Here is an 18,039-nt window from a genome sequence, read left to right on the forward strand (position 1 = left end):
TAAAACTGTATCCCTTTTTGTAAATCGGGTCGTCTGTAAATATCACGGGGATATTTTTAATCTGCAGTCCTCCTGGTATCGTCCCAGCTCTCAAATGCTGGAGGAGGAAATGACCATGCAGGTCTGTGCGAATTTGTTTTTTCTTTAGCCTTAAGAGTTTATCAGTTTCGTTTTGATTCCTAGCAGATGAACTCAAGGTCACTGAAGTGAAGAGGGGGGGTTTTTCCAGTAGATTCTTTATATGCTCCTCGCTATAGGCAAATGTTTGATTTTCAGACATACTGTGCTCTACTCACTCGCAACAAATAAAATAGATTTACAACACTAATCAATACAAAAACAAATAACTTTATACCACCATATTTCAACGGCTCCTATCGGGGCCTGAAACAACCTCGCAGAAAGCCTTCTGCTAAAGTACCAATACCAAGACAGGGTCTGGGCTCACTGGCAATAAGGACAAGCCTCACCATCAAATAACTATAAACCAAAAAGAGCACCAATATTGCCACACTACTTGAACTTGGATCAATGATGATCGCTCGAATCACTGAGCTAAACAGTAACTCTCGGGAAATGTTTTCTCCGGAATAAATCCAATGTGTTTTATTAGTTTCGCATCAAAAATATCATATCAATGAACAATTTTTCTTATTTGAATACAAACAACACTTATTTGACTCCACATCACATATGAAAAGGCATTTCTTTGACATAACGGCAGCTGGGGTGGAGGAGTTACTCAAGTGTTGACTGAAACAAGAAAGTCTTTAACAGTCTGCGAAAGTGATCATAGTTGGGACAGAGGCGGAGTGCAGTTGGAAGGGAATTCCAGGTGGTGGGGGCCATGGCAGAGAAACTCAGGCCACCATGCTTTTTCCGTCTGGTTTTAAGAATAACAAGGAGATTGAGAGTTGCAGAGCGGAGGTCTCTGTGGGGGACATACCATGTCAGGCAAGATGAAATGAATGCAGGGGCTAGATCGGATAGGGCTTTGAAAGTGACGCAGCCCAGTTAAAAGATGCAGCGTTTAGTGATGGGGAGCCAGTGGAGGCTACGCAGAAGAGGGGTGACATGCTGATATTTTGGCTGGCGGAATATGAGGCGGGCTGCCGGGTTCTGTACAAGTTGTAGCCGGTGGAGATGGATTGAAGGAATTCCGGCATACAACGTGTTAGCATAGTCGAGTCTGGAAGTGATCAATGCTAGGATGACTAAAATTAGAGCATCTCTAGTGAGGAACCTACTGATTTTACGAATCCGCCTTAGATGGAAAAAACAGGATGAGGTGACTGCGTTGATTTGAGGCCTCATAGAGAGGTCCTCAGAGATGATCACCCCCAGACTCTTCACAGTGCTAACTGGACTAGGTGGAGTCCCCAGGGAAGAGGGCCAAAAGGTGGAATTCCACGGATTACTGGAGCCCCCAACAAGTACCGGCTCTGTTTTTGTGGGGTTCAATTTTAACTGACTGTGAAGCATCCACTCTGCGATGTTGAGCATAGTGGATTGGAAGTTGGAACGGGAGGAAGTAAGAGGGTCAATGGGAAAAATTAACTGAAGATCGTCTGCGTAGTTGAAAATAGTAACCGGGGTATTACGGAGGGAAGAAAGAAGGGGCTGAAGGTACAAATTAAACAGTAAGGGTGAGAGCGCGGAGCCCTGAGGGACACCGCAGGTGAGGGATGAGTAGGGCGCAGAAAAGATAGATAAGTGAACTGCTTGAGTCCGATGGCTCAGAAAAGATCTGAGCCAGTCGAGGGCCACCCCCTGGATGCCGGTGTTGTTGACACGGTCGATCAAAATAGTATGATCGACCGTGTCAAAAGCAGCCGACAGGTCCAGGAGGACAAGGGCCTGAGAGATGTTGTTGTCGGCACCTTTCCTCAGGGCATCCATGACGGCCACTATGACCGCCTCGGTGGAGTGGAGGGGTCTGAAGCCAGCTTGTTGGGCATCCAGGAAGGAGGAATTCTCGATGAAGGTACTCAGGCAGCGGTTAACGTAGGTCTCCAGAATTTTGCCCAAGTAGGGGAGGAGGGAAATGGGACGGTAATTACTTAGAATGGTGGGGTCAGCATTAGCTTTTTTAAGGATGGGTATGACAGCTGCCTGTTTGAAGGAACAGGGGACCTCCCCAGTAGCGAGAGAGTTGTTGAACTAAGCTAATGGAGGGCCAGGGCATGCCAGGAAGGCCTCTCTAAGGATCTGAGGGGGGCAGCAGTCATTAGGGGAGCCTGAGCTAACCTTGCGAAGAAGCGCAGAGAATTCATTTTGAGAAATTGGTGGGAGCTGAGTCAGACGGCTAGAATTCATGGGGGGAAGAGGTAAAGGAAGAGGTGATGAGGGGGGGGGATGTTGTCTTTGATGATGGTTATTTTGTCTATGAAGTAAGAGTTCAGAGAGTCGCATAAGGTTTGGGTAGGTTGGGGTTGGGGTGTCATCCTGTCAGGCAGGGAAAGCTCATTGACAATAGAAAAGATGTCTTTGGCTTTGGTGTTAGAATCCAAGATTTTTTGAGAGAAGTAGGCTGTTTTGGCAGATAATATAGCTTTTTTGTAAGTGTTCAGGGCATCTACATAAGCCAGTTTGAGCTGAGGATCATAATTGAGTCTCCATCGGCGCTCTGCCTGCCAAAGAGCAAGTTTATCAGCCTTAAGCTGATCAGAAAACCACCGTTGAGCATCGTGGGGACGCTTAGCTTTAATGGTTTTGTAGGGAGCGACTTTGTCACAGGCAGTTAACAGCCATTCTTCTAGGTGGGCAGCCTGGTCGGCGACCGAGATCGCGGGTGCTGGAAGGGAGGAAGCCAATAGAGCATGGAAATCGGTTATGTTGGCTTTCTTCCAGTTGCGAGCAGATAGGTTATTAATAAGGGTAGGGGGGCAGGGTGTGAAGATAAAGAGAGAAGGAAATAGAAAAATGATCGGGACAGGGAAGTACGGAGGGAGGGGAAATATCAAGATTGGATGTCCACACTTGGTCCAAAATGTGACCTTTGCAGTGAGTAGGGGTATGAATGTGCTGGTGGAAGTTCATGCCTGCTAACAGGTCCGTAAACTCCGCAGAAAGATGGCTTTCATGGGTGTCAGATGGCCAATAGTTGAATTCTCCAATGATCATGATGTTGGCATGATTGATCGAAAGCTGGGAGATGGATTCGCCGAAGAGTTGGGAGAAGAGAGGCATATGATCAGGGGGCCTATAAACTAGGACAGACGAATGAAGATTTGGGTGAGGAAAATTTAAAAGTAAGACAGTCAGTTTTGGGAATGGGGGTCAACGTCAGCTCCGAGAATTTAAATTCAGAGCGGATAATGGCCACCACCCCTCCCCCGGTCTTGCCGGCAGGACGGTTAGCTTGCATAATGTAGTAACCTACAGGGATAGCTGCGAGGATGTCAGGGCCTGAGTCCTCAGTTAGCCACGTTTCGGCTAAGAGGAGGATGTCGATGGTACTATCATGCAATAGTTGGAAGACTTCGAGCTGATGGCGAACTAAGGAGCGGGTATTTAGATACAGCACCATCAGAGGAACAAGTGTTGGGGACGTGAAGGTAGAAGGGGAGGGAGAGTGTTCGAGGGAAGAGGGGGTTTCAAGGACAGGGATATCCGAGGGGACAAAGATACCACATTGTTGGGCGGCCCTAGTGGCGCGATCGGTAATGGGCCCTGGGAGGTTAAGGTTAAAAAGGTCAGTGGAGGAATAAGTGATAAAATGGGCATTACGACGGGGCCCTAGGCCCGGTCGGATGCGGACGGGCGCAGACGGGCTTGACTTGTGCGCGACTTTGGCGCGAAGTCGGCGCTCCCGCTGCGCTCGTCCGCTGCGCTTCCGCCATATCGCCATTTTATACTTAAGTGAGGGAACACTAGACCGCTAACCTGCGATGACTGGATGCAGGGCGGAAGTAGTGTTGCAAGCAGGAAGTGACGCTCCTCTGACTGACCCTCCGCGCAAACGGCACAGAGCCGGGGCGGAACGGGGTCACGAGCGTGGCGAAGTAGAGGTAAGAGTGAGCGTTACACAAAACAGAGTAATTTAACAGAGTGCTATTAAAATCAGCAATAAAAGTATTCAGCAGCCACAGCAAGTGTGCATCCGCAGCCTAGCTCGCCGCGTTAGTCACTGGCCGGGTGCTGGGAGCGGGGATAAATATACGCAAGCTCGGCAACACTAGACCGCTAACCTGCGATGACTGGATGCAGGGCGGAAGTAGTGTTGCAAGCAGGAAGTGACGCTCCTCTGACTGACCCTCCGCGCAAACGGCACAAAGCCGGGGCGGAACGGGGTCACGAGCGTGGCGAAGTAGAGGTAAGAGTGAGCGTTACACAAAACAGAGTAATTTAACAGAGTGCTATTAAAATCAGCAATAAAAGTATTCAGCAGCCACAGCAAGTGTGCATCCGCAGCTTAGCTCGCCGCGTTCGTCACTGGCCGGGTGCTGGGAGCGGGGATAAATACACGCAAGCTCGGCAACACTAGACCGCTAACCTGTGATGACTGGATGCAGGGCGGAAGTAGTGTTGCAAGCAGGAAGTGACGCTCCTCTGACTGACCCTCCGCGCAAACGGCACAGAGCCGGGGCGGAACGGGGTCACGAGTGTGGCGAAGTAGAGGTAAGAGTGAGCGTTACACAAAACAGAGTAATTTAACAGAGTGCTATTAAAATCAGCAATAAAAGTATTCAGCAGCCACAGCAAGTGTGCATCCGCAGCCTAGCTCGCCGCGTTAGTCACTGGCCGGGTGCTGGGAGCGGGGATAAATACACGCAAGCTCGGCAACACTAGACCGCTAACCTGTGATGACTGGATGCAGGGCGGAAGTAGTGTTGCAAGCAGGAAGTGACGCTCCTCTGACTGACCCTCCGCGCAAACGGCACAGAGCCGGGGTGGAACGGGGTCACGAGCGTGGCGAAGTAGAGGTAAGAGTGAGCGTTACACAAAACAGAGTAATTTAACAGAGTGCTATTAAAATCAGCAATAAAAGTATTCAGCAGCCACAGCAAGTGTGCATCCGCAGACTAGCTCGCCACGCACACGGGTGACTGAGAGCAAAACAGAGAACTGACAGGGGAGAGAAACACACAAGGGAGACAACTGACCAAAGCACATTCACTCTCATGGAATGCTTAGCCGAAAAAAATAATGTAGCGCTAAAAAAGAAAACAGTGGAAGAACACACGTAATGTGTCTATTCTTCAGGGAAGGGACAAACACAAGAAGAGGAAGGAAAGCCATTGCAAGTTAACAAATGAAAAGCATGCAAAAAAAGTCCCTGTAAAGTCTGCCAATGGAAAACAATGGGTGTGCTCTAAATCCACTGTATTCTGGAAATAGATATTTTTGCCAACAGTTTGCGCTGTGTGGTAGGCAAGACCTAAGAAGGTAAGGCTTTGCCCCCTACTCAATGCAGATCAAAAAAATTAAACAACAGCAGGGTACTTCACCAGATATTGAGAACAGTGCTTCTGGTGAAAATGGCTTATATATCAATTCAGAAACAGAATCATCTCATTCGACCACATGGGCGCGCAAAAGGCAAATCCCATCCAAGGGGATCAGCACATTGCTGTCACATTTTTTTCATGTGATTACAAAAAAGTGGAGAGAACATTTTTCTTTTTTGTATTGAAATCCATATAAAAGCAAACTTTTTGTCCATCCATACATACAAATAATTCATAAAACGTGTCAAATAATACAAAAGCATTAAATAACACCAGTAGGCCTGAAAACAGTAAATCTTAAAATTAGTAAAAGAGAGACAATATATGCATTTAAGCCAGCATTCGACAAATGAAACATGTAATATTTTGGAACATCATCCACTGCCAATATTAACACAAACTAAACAATTGATTAAATCTTAGGTACCTTAAACATATTCAGAGAAATCATTAAGTATGCCCAGAATAATATTTCATCCTATATAAATCAATACAGCTACATAGCAATAACATCTGAAATGTCATATAGTAACTTAAAGTACTAATATTACTATAAATTGGATTCAAACATGCTGAAAAAACCTCCCTAGATATAGGCTCGATTTCGAAATCTTAACTGAAAATGGCTGCCCAAACCATCTCAAACTTCTTAATCCCCCCAATTCGCAGTGCATAGGCTTGTTCGCTTTTTTTTAACATGCTTCATTTTACGGACTCATTCATTTTTAGTTGGTGTAAGATCCAATTGCCATCTCTGAAGCAAAAGTGATCAAGCAACTGCCATTACAATACATAATAATTTGATCACCTTGTCATAAAGATGAAGGTCTGGGTCATTGCCAAACACTATCAGCCGAATATTCAAATCTATTGTAATTAAGCATTTGGCTTCAAAATAGCAAAACATGTCATTCCAGAACCTCTGGATCAGCGGGCATTGTGATATGATATGTGTCCAATTGGCTGAAGGATGGTTAGGGCAAGAAAAGCACTGCCCAGATTGGTTGGGATAAGCCTTAGATAAGAAAAGTGGGGTTCTATAAAGCAGCCACTTGCTAAAAAAATTACATCCTATGCCAATTCGCGCCCCTTAACGTACTAAAGTTGAGATTATTAACTACTGACCACATACTCACTGTGATTTCCATCTCCTCATGTTTTCCCCATTTAGTTATTGCTTTCTCCACAAGATCCATACCCTTGATAGAGGCTAACCGCTTTTTCCATTCCCAGTGTTTCTTAACTTTAGTCTCATCTACTAATACATACTAAGCATTTCCGTTTGATGATCTGAACCAAACCGAGTTTACTCAAAAATGTACTTAAAATGTTATATAACCCAAGGAGAAGGAAATGATTTGGGATTAAATGAGACATTTCAGCTATATTCAGCCATCCATCATTCCTTAAGAAATTGGAGATTTTCCCAAAGCCAGCCTTGCCCCATTTTTGTGTAATTGCAGGCGAATCTCTAATCCCAGAGAGTGAAATGAGGATGGATAATGAAGTTGAGGAGTTGATTACGGGGATTGAATATCTTCTATAAAAAGCCTGACGTTTATAGAAAAACTACTGCAAACGCTTATAGCATACTAGTTTAGGAGATTTTTACTATTGTTAGTGGGCATTGAATCTGATTCTCTTTACAAATTAATAACCATAAAATAATTGATAAATAAACCTGTTTGTAGTTCCTGCTTAAACCTTGATGTATATTGTGCAAAAAATGCAAAATAATTATCCCTAAGGTTAGGAAGAGCTAATCCACCATTTTCCAGCTCCTCATATAAAGTGCTAAGTGCAATTCGGGGGACCTTCTTGCCCCAGAGAAAAAATGTAAACATAGACTATAACTTAGCAAAGAAAGAGGCCGTTAAAACAGAGGGAATCATGGAATATAAGAAATTAAATAGCGGAAGAACAGACATTGTAATCAATGCGACCCTACCCAAAATGGTTATTGGAAGAGAATTCCATTGACAGAATAAGTCCTGAACTTTTTACAGAAGTGGGGCAAAATTTAAATTATATAATTAAAAAATTCGAGCCATAAAATAAACACCGAGATATCTTTTCGGTTTTGTATTTAGACAAGGAAGAATATCAAGAAGTAAATATGTAGGCTCGCAACTACACTGTATTATTTCTGGGTTTTTTTTAAATTAATTTTATATCCGCCAAGCGGCTCAAATTGTTCAAAAATGTCAAAAGCTTTTGCTTGCACCTCCTTCTCAGGCTTTATTATGAGCATGATATCATCGGCGTATAATTTAAATTTTCCCATAGTTGGTAGAGGAGGACAGATATCCAAACTATTCCGAATGGCTTTCGCCAATGGTGCAATAAAAAAGGTTAATAACACCGGAGACAGTGGGCAGCCTTGTCTAGTCCCCCGTTTAACACTGACTTGTCCAACCACCGAGGCATTGATGATAATGTTGGCTTCTGCATTCAAAAACAATTTCTGAATCAGCCCCGTAATTTTGGGAGGTGTGCTGAAAATTGACAGAATAAAAAATAAGCCTCCCAAGCAACTAGGTCAAATACCTTCTTGGTGTCTAATAAGAGGACCAGAGCTGGTATCTTCAGAGTCTCAAAATAATCACATGCTTCAGTGAGATAGTGCGTATTGGTCCCGAGCTGCCTCCCTGCGATAAAACCATTTTGGTCAGGATGGATCAGGTGAGAGGCAATTCCATTAAATCGGTTAGCTAACAGTTCAGTAATAATTTTATAGTCCGAATTTAAAAGCGTGATGGGACAATAAGAATTCAGGTCTTCACAATCCTTTCGTTTTTTCAAAAAGCTGACTATATTCCCTTTTCTAAATGAAAATTGTATTAAACCACCCTATAAAAACTGAGTTAGCAATCAGCAAAACATATTCCAATATGGTGCTAGAAAAGGTTTTTAAAAATTCAGCCGGTATTCCATCCGGGCCACAGGCTTTGCCATTCGGGAGATTTTTAATAACATCCCCCAGTTCTTTTTTCGTGAAAGGACTCGCCATACTAATTTTTTTGGCTTCTGAAAGCACGGGTAATTCATATCTCTGAAGAAACTCTCCCAAAGATGTCCTGTCAATGGGCTGTTGTTGGCCATATATATTCCTATAATGTTGTGACATTATATCCCCTATGACCCATGGGTCATCAGAACGGATACAGGCTATAGGACATTTTAGTGCGCTTATCTGAATGGTTACTGCCTCCTCCCAGGCCTGCGAGGCGAGAAACCTCCCGGTATAATTTCTCTCTTCATAGACCTTTTGCCTATGATGCTGGTAAAAGGATTGACTTTTAACATAATATTTTTCGTTAAGATCCCGTTTAGCCTGATCAAGTTGCTGCTGGTTAAAAGCAGAGGGGCTGTACCACGATTTCGCTCAAGAAACTCCTTTATCTCTGTTTTAATAAAAAGCACTCAGCTCTCTTCTAATAGATATTGCCTATTTAACATCCATCTTTTAGGAGTTGTGATATATTTACCCAACTCTAACTCCATAATGACCATCGCATGATCCGAAATTCCATTCAGAAGGATTCTCTACTGGCTAAAAACCATTCTCCTACAAATTAGGAAAAAATCAATGCGTGAGGAAGTGTAAAATCTACCCGAAAAAAAAGTACAGGCGATCTTAGTGGGAAATACTGCCCTCCATGGATCAGATATGTAAAATGCCATAGTTTTGCAAAACTTTTAAAGTTTTTGGTTTTAGCTGTTTTTTGGATATAGCTGAGGAGTCAATTTTAGGGTTCATAAAAAAATTTAAATCACCCCTATGATCAATTTGCCAGGTATTTGAATTAAAGATTGAAAAAACTCTTCATACTGCATAGGATTATCCTATACTGGGGCATATATGCTGGCAAAAGTTAAAAATCTATTCCCGAGATTGCAGGTGGCCCAGCACCACCTTCCGCTCTGAACGCTTACAAAATTAACTACTCAGCTTGAGGTTTTTTGCTAAGGAAGATCACCTTACCCCGATGAGACGCCGAAGAGGAGAAGCCCCTATAAGCTGCCCAGGACCTAAACATTTGGAAGTCTACTTGTTTCCCCGCCGGTATATGAGTCTCTTGTATTAGAATGGCAGCTGGATTTTATGTCTTAATCCATGCCATAGTAATAATGAATGGATGATTTGGGATTTTAAAAATGGATTTATTTTTTCCCTCATGCTCTCTTTTCCACCCCTGTGACCCCCCCCTTCTCCCAAAGCCACCATGAGCAGACCACGGTCCCTGCTCACACCTAACAGGCTATCCCCCCTGCCCCCCCTCAACTGGCACTATGATTTGGTGCTAAGTGCTACCAGTCTACCTACCCCACCCTTCAATAGAAGAATAAGCAGAAAAAAGCAAAAGAATAAGATAAAGTAGGGAAAACAGAAGGCAATAGAAAAGAGGCTGCCTAAGAAGATATGCCTGAAAAGGAAGATCATCAGGATAATCACACAAACTATCACTACCGTGTGGGGTTCCTCAAGGCTCATCCCTCAGTCCGCCACTATTCAATATCTATGTGTCGGACCTGGCCTCTGTCATCAAGGCCTATGGGATGAGCCTTACCTCATATGCGGATGATACACAGCTTGTGTTGGCCATCAACGGGAATGGTGACAAGGTAGCTGAAAACTTCCAAGAGGGCATGCGGGCGATCGGTGAGTGGATGGCCTCTAACTGCCTAAAGTTAAATACTGAAAAAACGGAGGTCGTCATATTTGGACATCTCTCCCCCGGATGGTCTAACACCTGGTGGCCCCCTACGCACGGAACACCACCTACACCTGCCATCACCGTCAGAAATCTAGGGGTGATTTTTGACGATAAATTAAATTTCATGGCCCATTCAAATAAAATAGCAGCAACAGCCCATCATAAACTCAGGCTGATCAAGAAAATCATGCCGTTTCTACCAACATCAGCAGGTAAGAAGCTGGTAAGCGCCCTCGTGCTGTCATCTCTTGACTACTGTAACAGCTTATTCATCAACGCCCAAGCAAGAGTGACCAACAAAATGCAGACCATCCAGAATGCTGCAGCCCGTCTCCTGTCTGGGATCCCAAAGTTCTCACCAATCTCTGAGACGATAAGGGACCTCCATTGGCTCAAGATTCGAAACAGGATCAAGTTTAAAGCGCTATGCATACTCTATGAAGCATTGCACAACTCTGGTCCACATTTCCTGAAATCCCAACTCAAATACCAATCCTCCATAAGATCGCTCCGATCTAACAATCAAAAAACCCTACAAATACCGCAAACAAAAACAGTCAACTGGGGCGATAGACACTTCCTAGTGGCAGCCCCCAGATTATGGAACTCCCTGCCAGCTCCCATCAAAGACAGTCCATCCCTGATGCATTTCCGCAGAAAGATAAAGACCTGGCTGTTTGATCAAGAATAGTTACCGGCCTAACCTTGGGAATACTTTCATAGTTTCTAGCGCCGAGACGCCTACGGGCAATTGTATGCGCTGTATAAATCTCAAAAATAAATAAATAAATAAGAGGCCAAGAAAGAATAAACAAGAGATTGAAAACATTTGTAAACTCATTACATTAACACTTTGACATTATATTAACATTTTGAAATCTGCAGGCCATTAGGACTTATCCAAAGAAATTTGATGCAGTAATTCCTGAGCTTCCGGGGACATTACAGAATACAAGGAATCTGCCTTTGACGAGCGTTTTTAACTTGCTCTGTTGGGCAATCACTGCCTGTGCCCCCTGTTCCTCAAACAGATGTAACATTTTAACAAACTCTTTCTGCCTTTTGGCTGCGGAAGCCGACATGTCTGGGAAGATAAGATAAAGTGGGACCTCCGACGAGGTAAACTGTTGCTGCTTTATGGCCTTGGCTAGAATTTGTTCCTTGACCCTAAAATCCCAAAAATTAACCAGGATTGTCCATGGAAATTTAGAATTGGGAGGAAGAAGTGCTGGCACCCGATGGGCTTGCATAGGAGTCAGATCACCCTTAAAATCCGGGAGGATTTAAAAAAAAAAAATCCCCATTGTAGAATCTGCTGGCCCTCGAGGCCCTCCGAATACCAAGAATGCGGATATTGGAACGTCTAGAATGATTTTTCCAATTCCTCCAGATTGAACTCCATTGCTGTTTTGTGGCTGTGGAAGGCGGCAACTTTATTATTCATACTTGAAACTTGGTCCTCCAATTGCGAAATCCTAGTCTCTGCCTCAAGAAGACGTGCCGGGACCTGAGTCGTGTTTTCTTCAATTTTAGTTAGATGGGTCATGGATTACAGCGATTTCAGCGGATTGCGAGGCTTTCAGATCTTGAATCTCATCCAGAATCAAGTTAAGGAGGCTCTTAGTATCCCATTGCATAGAGATGGGTCTGTTATCCGGGGAGGAGTTACGCTGGATCAATTCTGGCCTAACTTCAGACTTCAAAGTCTGTGTGTCAGAGGATATAGAGTCATCTGGGATGGTCAAGCCAGCGTTTACGGGAGTAGATAGTTCACATGAGCTCCCCCCAGAAGAAGGCAAAAGCAGAGGAGGGGATTGAGAAGGAGGGTGGCTGCCATCCCTAGGACTCCCAACTTTACTAAGGTCCTTAGGTTTGTTGCTGTCCCCTCCGCCTCCGCTGATGATAATCCGGGTTTGGCTTTAAAAAATAAAGAATACTTTTTAAGGTCCTTGGTTCCCCATTTGAATCGACCAGCGTCGCTGTCTTTAGCTTGGCCAGATCTGATGAAGTGGAGGTATCTGCCCTGGAAGAGGCAATAGAAAAGGGCTAATGCTGGAATCCAGGTGCACACAGAAGAACCTCCAAGTTTGTCTTGTTTGCCTTACTCGGAACCTGCCATCTCAGCGTTTTCATTGTTCAAGTCCAGATCTTTCCTAAGAGCCGCAGCACGGTTTACCCGAGAAGCAGCCTGGCTAACTTGTTTTTTCACCCTTTGACCCAGACTGGGGAAGTCAGAGTGGGCTGCTATAGTACCTTTAGTGAGATTTCGCATAAGGCAGCTGTTGAGCGGACCCCGTAACAAAGTAGCCAAAATTAGTACATGGGACACCCCCAGCGACCCTCAACCAAGTAGTATAGGGAACCCCCATACACCGGCTGGTAAGAAACACACATGCACTTACCCCCTCTTGGAGAGAAACCTGGTAGTCCCAATGGCATAGAGGAAGAAAAAGCCGTAAAAACTTCAAATCTCCTCTCTCTGCCTGATTGCCCGAGAGCCCTAGTCCTGAGGTGAGTCTAGTACCCCCACAGGCAGTCACTTCCTGCATTCCAAGGAGCACGAGCAAGAAATCTGCAGGCTCGGTGAAACATGAAGGCTGCCCGTTGAACCGCACTGAGCCAATATGGAGCCGATATGGTGCTAGCAAGGCGAAGTCCCACAGCAGCAATGAAGGGACATTGCACTGGATTATTCAGGAGTGGGACCCAACAACGAGGAAAAAGCACACCGGCTCTCGCTCTGCTCTGCTCCTATTCCAGGCTCCCGCTTGCGTGTTCGTGAGCATCCCTTCGTGATGCTCAGCTGTTTCCAGCCTCTGCTGTCAACCCGCGTCTGACGTCAGATGCCGAGATCCGGCATCCGAAGAAGGAGGTGGGTGTGGCTACGGCGTGCTCAGCAAAGCGGAGAGAACATGTTTTAGATTTTTCAAATGTAAATAATGGGAAAGGGTTCGAGAGAACATCAGCTTGATAAATGTATTCTTGCATGTGTGTCCAGAAAAGTGGGAACCCAGTTTGCTTAATATTGCCTAAAAAAGTTATTCAAAGATTAGGATTCTTATTGAAATCTCTATTGTTTCTGTTCAATGATTTTGTTTTAGTTTCCTCTATGCTAAAATATTTCTGCAATTTGAAGAGAACAAAATCACCTTCTCCGCTCCTCATCGCAAAAACTGCAAAATCGGTGCAAAAAGATTTTTTTCAATATTGTTTCACCTATGCAGCTTCTATGATCCTACTTCTAAACGAAATCACCATTGGTTTGACTGAAAATGCAATTCCATCAGGCGTTTGACTGATTGATGTCAGATCAAAAACCTACGGGGTTCCCTTCCTGTAATGACCAAACATGTACTGTGTCTGTGTTCTTTACTTATTTACTTATTTTAGTATTTATATAGCGAAAACTGACCAGTGCAGGTGTTAGGGTACTTTACAAGGAACCTTTAAAAGACAGAAGACCAGGATTACATGGAAATTAAGAAGAGGAAACATGGGATATGCAAAGTGACACAGAAGATAAGATACAAAACTATGAATTGGTGTCTGCAGTGTGTCGGTCAGAGTAGCTAAAAATGATCTACAAAGATAGGCTTTGACCTGTTTTCTCAAAACAGGAAGCCGTGTTGCCTCTAGGGACGGATGAGTTCTTGCTGAGACAGTCTGCTTGTGTGCCTTGGAGGTATTGAGCTGTGTGATTTCCAGACGGGATCCCATAGGTATGGTGGGGTGTTGGCTCTGATGGCTTTGTACATCATACAGCATCCTTTGAATCGGATTCTGACTTGGATGTCTTTGTGACTCTCCCATTCTAGGTTTTCTGCTGCTGTGGGCTCTGATGTGTTCACCTGCTGCTGCTGCTGACGAGACTACTGCGAGCACTACTGTAACTACTGCTACTACCGCCGGCACAACAATGAGCCAATCAGGTGAGAGGAGTCAGTCACTTCTGGAGCCATGGGTGTGGACCTAAAGGCCTTGGTTACCTCGGACACCCCGTCATAAACCGGCCGAATGCATGCCACATATAGAGTGAATGTGTACAGCGCCCCCATATTGAAGTGTTTATTTTCTGAAAATCCAAGGGAGCACACGTCCTGTAAGAACAGGTGTTCCCAAACTGCATTACATTTTCATCTATTTTGTTCAATTTTTATGGGTGTTTTACGAAGGCCCTTTAAATCTTTGAGTGCAATTGTATCTCTAAATCTGTTTTACTAAGAGGTTAGTCCAAAACTGCTTTAAAAAAGAAAGCGTTTGCTCTTTTTTGCCAGAATGATTTTGACAGAAATCAACTTTTGTATGGCATTTCAGACAAGAATTTAACTATTCAGATCAGTAATTGCATAATGCATTGCAGCATTGTGCCACTGTGGAATTCGTGGATGACCAGCATATATAAAAATGGCCAGTATTAGTTTCTTACACAGATGGCACCATTTCATGGGCACAGAGTACTGGTTTTGAGCAAGGCAGATTGTGCAAACGAACAGAACCAACCTTTCTCCTCTTCTGAATAACATCCTGGACTATGCATATTGTCCTACAGTAGTCAAACCTTGCTGCTGTAAATCTGGGCCAAGAAGGATTCTATTGAACGTACGTTGTGTAGTGCTTAATTTGTAGAATAAAAATAAATAAGTGCCAGGGCACTCGTCAGGAGACCATTGCAGCTTGCACCGCCCATTGCCCCAGCCAGTGTTGCCAATTTATTATTAAACAATTACTGTTTATTTATTTATAAAGTTTTATATAGCGCAAACTTAATCCAGAAGGATATCAGAGCGCTTTACACTTGAGGGAATGAGGCTACATAACAGTACGAGAGTCAAATAGGGAATATACAAAAGCAGTACAATAGTGCACATAGAAGACTCAAGATAGACCTTGGCTAGGAGTATAATGTGATATGCATTGAAACAGAATTACAAAGGGGAGCCAGTACAATAGTAAAGAACCAGAGTGATGTCCTTTCTTGAAGTGTGACGGATGCGCTAATTGCTGACCTTCGCTCCTCTTATGAAGGTAAGAACTTGTTCATGAGGAATCGTTTTGCTTCCCATTTGAATGCAGCCTTGGAGGAGATTCTCCGGATTTCCGGTGGGAGAGAGTTCCAAATTTTTGGAGCAGAACCCGAGAAGGCTCGTTGACATGTTCTCTTTTTGCGGAAGATCTTGGGTTGCAGGAGGGGGGAGTTAGCACTCCTCAACGGTCTACCCCTCCGGATAGTATTAACTTTTGCACTAGGTAATTGGGGGTTTTGAAGGTGATGGCCTTGTGCGCTAGGCATGCAATCTTTAGTTGAATTCTAGCTTCGTAGGGCAGCCAGTTTAGAGATTTCAGGACCTTGGAGATGTGAGCATTTCGCTTGGTGCCGTAATGAGTCTGGCCACAGCGTTCAATGATGCCTTTAAAGGAGCCAAAGTGTATTTGGGGAGGCCGCATAGTGTAGCACTGCCATAATCAAGCTTCGGTAGAACAAGCGCTTGGACCACCTGTTTGAAATCGGCTTGAGGTAGGAAAGTTTTGAGATTCCTGAAAGTTCTCAGAAGGTGGTTAACTCCCTTGCTTACGTTACTGATCTGGGTCTTCATATTCAAATGTTTGTCCAGTGTGATTCTTAGAGATTTAGCTGCGTCAATAATGTGTGGGGAGCAGTTGAAGGCTGTGAGTTGGTTCATCCAGAGGTCAATATTAGAGGTGTGTGGACAAACAGCTCCACCATGTGGTGGACTGTCATAAGTTTCGGTATTGCCAATTAAGGACCAGTTCTGAGCACCAGAAACCACAGTCTCAAATTAAGCACCGATTCTGCACTGCATCCTGATGTGGTGCAGAATAGCTAAATGATTTTTTTAAAGATTTTTGCGTGGCCTGCAGTAAAAAATGTTAGGAAGGTGTACCATGCAGGTGAGTGCGTACAAAATTACATGGTCTCTTTTTCTTTTTTTAGTTACCACTCTGAGTTGGATCAATAACTAAAAATAAAAAATATGTCCTAAATCTTTTTTTGTAAGTAGGTGGGGATAAACAATATGGGGTGAAAGCAATGGGGCAGAAGCAACTCAGGCCGTGGGTGGGAGACAAAAAGGAACATGGGTGCAAGGGGTGGAAGCAACATGAGGACACAGATGACCAGAAGCAACGCAGGGGGCGTGGGTGGGGAAAAGCACACAACACATAAATCGAGCCAATTAGAGCACTGGAGCAGACCAAATGGGTGAAAGAGAATAATGTGGTGCTGGCGAGGAGAAGCACATGTGTGAGAAAGCTACACTGGGGAGGGGGAGAAGCACATGGGTGAAAGACAGGAGCACAGTGGAGGGGAGGAGAGAAGTACACAAGGGAGACGGCTGGAAAACAAATGCACTCTTGAGAAGTGCCTAAATAAAAGAAAAAAGTATTGCTATAAATGCGAGCAGTGAAGAGCACAAGAAATCTGTCCATGTTCCTGGGGAAGTACAAACAAAAGAAAAGGAAGTAAAGTCCACATTAGCTCTTGAATAAGAAGCAAGCAAATGAGATTGACAAGAAAACCAACCAATGGCAAGCAATTTACAGGCTCTGAGCCCACTGTAAGCTAACAATACATCTTGCAATAGACAGCGCATGAGATGTCTAGTAGGCGAAACCTAAAAAGGTCAAGCAAGGCTTCACCTTGTGCACATCCAGTTGACCAAGTGCATTGAAGTGGCTGGTAGACACTTCAGAAACTTAAAGATCATAGATATCCCTGGGAGTAGAGTGCCTTAAATTATGGAACCCATCTCCTTCCCTCAAGAAGCGCATACCCTCACAAAATAGTGTTTGGCAAATTTCTGAATATTAGCTTTTCCAAACATACCTTAGAGGAAGAATGAAGATCTGAGATGCACCTACTGAGTAGAGTGCAACGGCAGGTGACTGAAAGGGAATTGTATGCCACGTCACCACCATGTGCCACCACAACCGCACTTTCCTAAAAGTAGCTCAAACCTCATCTATGTCACAAAGAAACATCCACCCCACACTAACCCTCCCCAACTATTATACAAAGCCCACAGAGAAATCTACCACAGTCAATGACTTTTGTGCAGTAAAGAGGTCTGTGAAGCAATAGAAAAACTGCACTCATATGAATCAAAGTAACATGGTCAGCGACTGACTGCCGCCCCCCTCCCAAATGACCACACCAACTCCCGGACACATGAACACAAAACATGGTTATCTTTGGAAGGCGGGGGGTCGCGGGACCCCCCCGGCCGTATTTATTAAGTTATAAAATTAAAAATGTTAATAGCATAATAAATACTTTATACAAAAATCAGCAGGACATTAGATACAATATTGTCAACAAGTATGAGAGACTAACCTTAACAGAGACTCTAATACAGGTTGTTTCCTAACCGAACTAACATCCTCAGCTAGATTTTTGTATACTACATTTCTGGCCATATGGCAAGGTCGCTAACCGGTGTCAGGTCCTAGTAGCTGCGCCTCACCTAGAGATGTGCGCATGCGTAGCCGGGCCTGGTAATTACCCGGTCCACGCCGTGAAACAATTACTAGCTGCGCCTCACCCAGAGATGTGCGCATGCGCAGCCGGGCCTGGTAATTACCCGGTCCACGCCGTGAACTCCATTTACCCACTAAAGGAGGGCCCTTACTCTGCGCCATCCGGTGACGTCATGAGTATGCGCGCGCGGGGTGGCTACCAGCCTAAGGAAAGCGTGACTACTCCAACCCGCGATCCTTTGAACAGCAATTACCTTGCCCCTGAAGTTCTATGAGGTGCCAAGGGCACCTCCCCTTGGGCGGGAACCTCCATGGGATGATGCCCGCCCCCTCAGACCTTAAAATAGCTGCTCACCGGTCATGACCTTACCACATGC

General features: G+C 44.5%; 1 protein-coding gene across 1 annotated transcript in view; it reads left to right on the forward strand.

Moving 5' to 3' along the window:
* Positions 1-18,039, forward strand: part of LOC147731391 (uncharacterized) — a 345,351-nt gene that overhangs the window by 227,846 nt on the left and 99,466 nt on the right. The window contains exon 4 of the mRNA XM_086956439.1: positions 13,984-14,097. Within this exon, the coding sequence (XP_086812565.1) occupies positions 13,984-14,097 (114 nt within the window). The remainder of the gene's footprint in view (positions 1-13,983; positions 14,098-18,039) is intronic.

The sequence above is a fragment of the Lissotriton vulgaris genome, chromosome 2_1, assembly GCF_964263255.1.
Source record: "Lissotriton vulgaris chromosome 2_1, aLisVul1.2, whole genome shotgun sequence".
Taxonomy (NCBI): Eukaryota; Metazoa; Chordata; class Amphibia; order Caudata; family Salamandridae; genus Lissotriton; species Lissotriton vulgaris.